The 7,439-nt window shown below is 55.3% G+C and overlaps 1 protein-coding gene across 1 annotated transcript in view; it reads left to right on the top strand.

Annotated features, from left to right (window-relative positions):
• Positions 1-3,124: 3,124 nt before the first annotated feature.
• Positions 3,125-7,439, top strand: part of RIMS4 (regulating synaptic membrane exocytosis 4) — a 56,636-nt gene continuing 52,321 nt past the window's right edge. Inside the window, exon 1 of the mRNA XM_012780628.2 lies at positions 3,125-3,276. Coding sequence (XP_012636082.1) covers positions 3,180-3,276 — 97 coding nt within the window. The 5' untranslated portion in view covers positions 3,125-3,179. The remainder of the gene's footprint in view (positions 3,277-7,439) is intronic.

Here is a 7,439-nt window from a genome sequence, read left to right as displayed (position 1 = left end):
TGTTGCCAAACTATCAACTCCATGAAGGCAGAGACCAGGTCTGTTTATTCATTCCTATATTCTCAGAGCTAGGTACAGAAACAGGCACACGGTGGGCCTGTGGACCTTTTCCTCTGTAAAATGGGGGAGGGGCACTAAGGGAACCTGCTTCCTAAGGCTGGTATGAGACTTTATGCATCCAATCAACGATTATGCACTGAGCACCAACTTTTTGCCAGGTACTCTTCTAGGCTCTGGGTAGAAGGAGAAAGAAACAATTAGCAAATAAACATCAAAAAATGTATATACATATACACATATGCATTTGCACATACATATACACATGCACATACATTTCTGTGTATGTGCATGTATATATGTACCCCTATACATATAGGGCTATATGGGATGGTGAAGAGGACTACGGAGGAAAATAAAGCAGGGTATGGAGGATTTGGCATTTCAGGGAGGGGTTTTTGCTACTTTACAAAGGGTGGTGAGGGAAGACTTCACAGAGAAAGTGACATTTGAGTAGAGATCTGCGGGAGTGAGCCACACAGCTCTCCGGAAGGCAGAGTGTCTCAGGCGGGGGGAACTGCAAGTTCAGGGGTTCTAGAGCTCAGTGAGCTGGAGGGGTGCTGCAGATGAGGGCAGAGAGGTGGCAGAGCCAAAGACGTTAGGACCATCTAGAATTTGGACTTTGACATGAATGAGATGGGAACCATGGGAGGGTCTGGGGCAGAAAAGTGATCCGTTTCTGGATACGTTTGGGTACAGAATCGGCAGGAATTGCTGATGGACTGAATGCGGTGTGTGTGAAAGATAGGAGTCAAGGACGACTCCAAGATGTATGGTCTGAATAACTGGAAGAAATGGAGCTGCCATTTCCCAAGACAAGGATGACTGTACCAGGAACACACTTTACTATTACTCCAGGCTGCTTTCAAGTTCTAGGTCTGGTTCCTGGGCCCAGGAGCACCGACCTTGTGCCAGGCACCGTGCTAGGTGTTTGACAGATAGTGGTGGGCAGAATTGTGATGCTTGCCCTTGTATAATCCCCTCCTTTTTGAGTGTGGGCAGAAACTGGACTATGATTAAAGATACCACCACCGTGAGGACATTACATTATATGTCAAAGGGAGATTATCTGGGCGGACCTAATATAATCATGCGAGCCCTTTAAAAGCAGAGTTTTCTCAGGCCAGGAAACAGATGGGAAGTTAGATTCAAAGGATGAAAAAGGTTAGACATCCTGATGGCCTTGAAGCTGGAGGGGGCCACATGCAAGGACCAGAAAGCCACTTCCAGGAGCTGAGGTTGACTCCTGACTGACAGCCAGCAAGAAAGCAGGGACCTCAGTCCTGCAGCCACAAGGAACTGAATCCCGCCAACAACCAGAATGATCCTGGAAGCAGATTCTTCTCCAGAGCCTGCAGATAAATGAGAGTCCAGTCTGGACAATATCTTGGGTGGCCCTAAGCAGAGAAGACAGCTCAGGCTGCCCAGCCTTCTGACCTACATACAGAATTGTAAACCAATAGATGAGTGTTGTTTTAAGTCACTTAGTTTGTTATGCAGTAATAGAAAAACAATATCCATGGGATTTTATTGAATCCCCACAACCATCTCAAATGGAGTATTCCTGTTCCCATTGTACAGATGAGGAAATAGATCAGTGAGGTAAGGGTTTTGCCCTAGGCCACCCAAAAGTTAGTGGCTGAGACTGAAGCTCTGGGCTGTCTCTTTCTGAGGCCTGAACTCTTAGGCTGCTTCATAAAGGGGGTGTGGGAGCAGCGGGGGCCTCACTAGGTGGATGGGGATCCTTAGGTCCCGGGTCAAGGGCAGGGGGTGCAGGGGTTTCCGATTATGCTCAGCTCTGTTTATCCTGGGGTTCTGAGTGTCTGAGCCTGTGTGTGTGTGTGTGTGTGTGTGTGTGTGTGTGTGTGTGAGTCTGAGGGTTGTGGGTCGCTGGGGGTGGTTGTATGTGAGTGTCAGCCTGCGCAAGTGTGTCTCAGCGTCCGTGTGAGCTCTAGGGTGTCAGTGCGTCAGAATGCATCCATCACTGCGGTGACCGAGTGTGTGTGGCCCTGTCTTGGTGTGAGTGTGTGCGTTACTGAAGTGTGTCTGAGAGCGTGTGGGTGTCTGACACTCAGTGCTGAAGGGGGCATAGGAGGGGCGGACTGGGTGTCTGTGTGCTGGTCTGGGTTCAGGAGTGTCCGTGTGTCTGGACTCTAGGCTGTCTGTGAGTAAGCGTGTGTGCCTGTGTGAACTTCTGTGGGGTTTTGTGGGACATGAGGGTCTTCTTACGTGGGAGGCCAGGTGCCAAGGTGTCCTGCGTGTCACCCTGAGTCTCTGTGGGTGTGAGAGCCTGAGGGTGTGGTTTTCAGTGTATCTACCTGTGCGGGTCTCTGTGCGAGTCTGTGTGTGTCCGTGGACCCGTCTGTCCGGGAGGGAGGGAGTCTGTGGGTGCATCTGCCCGGTGCCTGCGGTGCATCTTGCAGAGTGCGTGTGTGGGTGTGGGTGCCTGTTTGAGCTTCTCTGTGGGTGCATGTGTGAATCTGAGGGTCTCTGTGGGAGGCCGGGTGCCGACGGCCTGTGCTTGCGTCCCTTCTGAGCGCGCCCGTGTCGCTGGGTGAGGCCTGTCTGGGTCGCGGACTGGACGCCTGTATTGGGGCGAGTGTGAGGGCTGGGGCGGGGGGTTGCGGGCCCCGGACCGGGGCGCAGACAGCCTCTCGCGGCGCCTTCCTCCGGGCGCTCACACCTGCCGCGGCTGGGGGCGGCGAGGAGGGGACGCGGCCCGCGCCCTCCGGGCTCCCACGCCCCGCCGGCGGCGCCCCCTCCCCCGGGCGGCGCCCATTGGCTGCGGCCCGTCGCTCCGAGCCCGCCCCGCGCGGCCGGCGGGGGGCGCCGCGGGCCAGAGCGCGCTGCGCCGCCGCCGCCGCCGCCGCCGCCGCCACCGCCGGGAGCACAGCGCGCCTCGGGCTCCGCGCGCCGCCAGCTCCCGGCCCGCCCGCCGCCCGCCGCCCGCCTGTCGGCCCCGCCGCGCCCGCCAGCCCCGCCGCGGAGCCCCGGCCCGGCTCCGGGCCGCCGCCACCACGCCGCGCGCAGTACTCCGCGTCAAGAATGGGGCGGCCAAGCTGCCCAAGCCGCCCGCCGCCGCCGCCGCTGCCTCGGCCGAGGCGCCGGGCGCCGGCGCGGGCATGGAGCGCTCGCAGAGCCGCCTCAGCCTGTCCGCCTCCTTCGAGGCGCTCGCCATCTACTTCCCGTGCATGAACTCCTTCGACGACGAGGACGCGGGTAAGCGCGCGGCCCGCCCCCCGACCCCGGGGGTGTCCTGGGATCCGGGTCCCGAGGCCCCTTCCCGACCCGGTGCGCCCTTAGAGGTGGCCAGTCTCTCGTCCCCACCCCCAGCGCCGCTCGGGGGGCGCTCCCAGCGTCTCCTCCCCCATCCCCGGACCCCAGCGTCCCTGGGCTGCGCTCTCTTCTAGCCTCCTTCCCCCAGGGACTCCTAGATCATCCGCAGGTGGGCCCTTCGGGTCGCCTGGACCCAGCCCTCCCTACTCACTTGCGCCTACTGGTGTCCTCTGCCTCATCCCTGGATCCAACCTGCCACCCACCCTGAGTCGCCTATATGTGCCCACTCTTCACACCGCGGGGCCTTGGCCGCCTCACCCCTGGGGCTCCGTCGCGCCCACCGCCATTGGAGGTGGCGCGCAGACCTCACCTCTCCATCTTTGTCTTGGCTGCATCCAAAGGCTCTCTGCCCAAGACCCCCGGCTGTCGCCCGAGGCCTTAAGCGCCCCCATTTGTCTCTTCTCCCCTTCCCCCACACTGGGGCTCCGGACTCCCGGTTCTTATCCGACTGGGGCGGATCGCGGGGGACCGGCCAGGTGACGGCCCTTCCTCCCCGCTCCTCCTGGAGGGAGGTGTAGGGCGGCGCCAACTCTACACTTGCGCCCCGGCCCGGTGTGTGCCCCTCACCTCAGGTGCTCTTGTCCTTTGAGTAGCCCTCCTGGGTGGGCTGAACCCGGCCACCATCCAGCGGCCGGAGCCTCCTCCTCCCGGGCCTGCGCGCAAGCTCAGCCAGAGCCCGAGGGGCGGGAAGGGGTAGGGAAACCTGCTCTTTGGGGCGCTGGGACCAGGCAGAGGGAACATGAGAGTCCCAGATCTGGTTCTGGGGTAGGGGAGCGGATCCAACAGGTGGGGAAGCTGGAGGGTTTCGGTGAGAGTTCCCCAGTGTGCCAGGTTGGGAGTCAGAAGCAGGTTCCAGTCTTCATTCTCTATTTGTTAGCTGTGACCTTGGGCAAGTCATGCCACCCTAGAGCCTTGATTTCCTCATCTGTGAAATGGGGATGACACTGGCTCAGACCCAAGCCTCTATCTGGTGTAAGGGTGGAGTTCAAAGTGCGTTGTGAGTTGAAAATCTGAGAGTATTTGAATTCAATGAGGGGACAAAGCGGAGAGGAGCGTATGTGGTAGGGAGGAGCAAAATGGTTTCATGGCCACTTTCAAGACTCTGGTGAAAACATGGACTCTCCCTCCCAAAGCATGTATACATATGTGTATGTGTGTGTATATATATGCACCATCCACAGCATTTAGCCTACACTTTTAGGGAGTTTGTGGACCCAGGTTTAGACTTTCTGCCTTTGGGGACCCTGGCCTGGTCCACTTGGCCATCTGGAATGGAGCTGTAGGTGATGGGTGCTCACACCCTGCTCCCACGGGAGGCAGGTGGGGAGGAGGAGGGAAGGCTGTCCCGAGGCATGTGTTGGCCAGGGAATGAATGGGGGTGGAGGAGGCAGACCCCAACAGACCTGACTCCCTGTCGACCTGGAGGTGGGGGTGGGGGTAAAGATGGTTACTAGAGAGCCATTTCACAGAATCACCATTTTACAGAAAAAATAACTGAGGCTCAGGATTAACCTGCCCCTTGATGTGGCTGAGGGAGGTTGTGTTGTTTCTCTGGATGGGGCGAGATGAGGAGGAGTGGGGTGGGGGTGGGGGTCCCTAACACAGTGGCCTCAACTGGAGGAAAATCAGAGAGAGGAAATCAGGCTACCCAGGGGCCTCAACAGGAGGAAACAGAGAGAGGAAAGCAGGCTACCCAGGGGTCTTGCAGAGGGAGGGAGCAGCTGCAGAGAGGGAGCTGGGACAGGACACTGGCAGCAGCCTAAATGAGTTGGCCCCGTCCCTCACGTGATGGCTGGATACTCTCTTGAAGTTCAGGGGGCCACTTGGGTCTCAAGAGCCAGGCCAGGCAGGAGCGTGGGTTTGTAGGAGGACGGGAGGCAGAGACGGTTTGGTTTATCTCCAAAGCCATGCTCCGTGTCATGGGTCATGGTTACTGCAGGCTGCAGGTGACTTGCTCTGGTTCACTTAAGTCAGAACAGACAACTTTATGTAATATTAGCAATGTTTGTAAAGGTCCACCTGACCTTTTTTTCTCTAGCGGATTTCTTGAAATTCTTGTGTTTGGCTTGGAGGGGACCTAGAAATTATCTCGTCCAACCCCCTTTTTGACACCAATTGGATGGGAGGGTGTGTGTATTTCTGTGAGCCTGGGCGCATGTGTGCGACTGAAGCCCTGGGTAGGGGGTGTGTGTACGTGTGTGTCTATAACCCAAGGGTATCCGGTGAGGCAGACGCAGACCTGAGACTAAAATCAGGTTTCCAATTTTCTTTCCAGTAAACCAGTGGCCCTCCCTCTGAAAGAGGATTTTTTGAAAAGCCAGATCTCACTCTGTAGAAAATGGTTCCTAGGTGAGGAGGCCTCAGGGAGCAGCTGGCAGCCCAGAGTTAGGTTTGGGCTTCTTTTGCTCACTGCTCTTCTTGAGGGATGCTTTGAGTTTGGGAGGGGGAGGGGGAAGTAAACTTTGATTTCCGGAAGACTAACGAATGTCTGGTGAGAGTCGGAAGTAGGGAATGTTGTCTTGGTGCTCTAATTTCTCTTGTTCTTAAAGTCATTAATTTTTTTCCTAAAAGAAGCCTTTTGGATTTATTGTTTTAGAACAGCACCGTGATGAACTAATTTCTAAAAGCAGTTGGAATGGTCTCTCTGATACTGGCCAGAGACTCCTTTGACAGGAGGCTGTCAGCAGACTGGGTTCTACCTGCCTCTTCCCCCCCCCCTCTCTCCCCGGCCCTCTTAATGTCTGTCTGTCCCTGATGGCTCAGAAGTGTGTCCTTGACAGGCCTCTGGCTCGTCTAAGAGCCTCCTCTTTGTTGCTGCTTCCAACTCATGTCAAATGCATCTTTTTCATCCACCAGATTGAGCCAGAGCCATCTTCAGGGCTTATGTGTCATCCTTCAGCTAGTTTCCTGAGAAATGGTGTGAGGAGGAGACTTTTTTTCATTGGCTTAACTGGGGCAGAGCAGGTTCCTGCTTTGGGCTTGGGATCCTTGGCCATTGGGGTGGGCAGAGGAGGCTGCCCTTTCTTCCCACCCTTTCTAGCCACCCCTGGGCCCAGGATGCTGGTCATTGCTGGTTCCTGGAGTACCTCTCAAGGGGCACTTTGCCTTGTGTGTTCTGAACTGATTTTGTATGATTCTTCTTTTGCCCTTTTTGACAAGGATACCGGGGCTTTAGAGAGCCATGCACTTGGTGGCATCTTTGTGTCTGTTGCTCAGCTTTGCTGGCACTGGACTTGTAATTGGGGAAATTTGGGGTTGGGAGGAGTTAGACATGTGGCCTCAGTTTTCTCATCTGTAGGAGGAAGAAAATAGACTGCATAGGGTGAATGTTTTTAAAATGATTACCTTCTGCTGAACATATTCCTCGGCACTTTAAATATATCATCTTAACTCATTCCTCATAGCAACTCTGTAAAACTGTCCTCCTGTTAACATCCCTATTTTCAGATGAGAAAACTGAGGCACAGACATTAGTAATTCGTTCAAGGTCACTCAACCAGGAAGTGAGGGAGTTAGGATTTGAACTTGGGCAGTCTGACTCAAGCATCAGTGCTTTCAAGTGTTATGCTACTTGTGCCGTATGCAAAGGGCTTAGTATAGTTCCTGGCACGAGGTAGGCTCTCAGTACATGTTAGCTATGATCTGCCTTATTACCAAGTAAGAGTTGTTTGTGAGCACGACTATAAAAAAGAATCTGTGGGTTTTGGGGAGGGGAGAAGGCTGATTTTCAAAATGTTAACTTTATAATTTCAATAGGGTAATTTTATTGCATTGTTATCGTTATTAAGGTGGAGCCGGGCCCTCCTTTGAAGTGGCTTAAAGGTGGGGATTTGGGGGACTTGCATGCCAAACATGCGGGTGGGGAGCATCCTGGCTGCTGGCTGTTTCCCTGCGCTTCCTGACTGTTTCATTTGCACCAGTCTCGTCTGCAGTCCCAGCCCTGCCAGGCCGCCCTGGGGCATAACTGGGGAGCTGGGGTGTCTCCAGTTTCCAGCAGATGTCAAAGGGGTTTGTTACATCAGGGTCTGGAATTGAGGATGTTGTTC

Source organism: Microcebus murinus, chromosome 16, assembly GCF_040939455.1.
Source record: "Microcebus murinus isolate Inina chromosome 16, M.murinus_Inina_mat1.0, whole genome shotgun sequence".
Taxonomy (NCBI): Eukaryota; Metazoa; Chordata; class Mammalia; order Primates; family Cheirogaleidae; genus Microcebus; species Microcebus murinus.
This window is presented reverse-complemented; position numbering and strand designations above follow the sequence as displayed.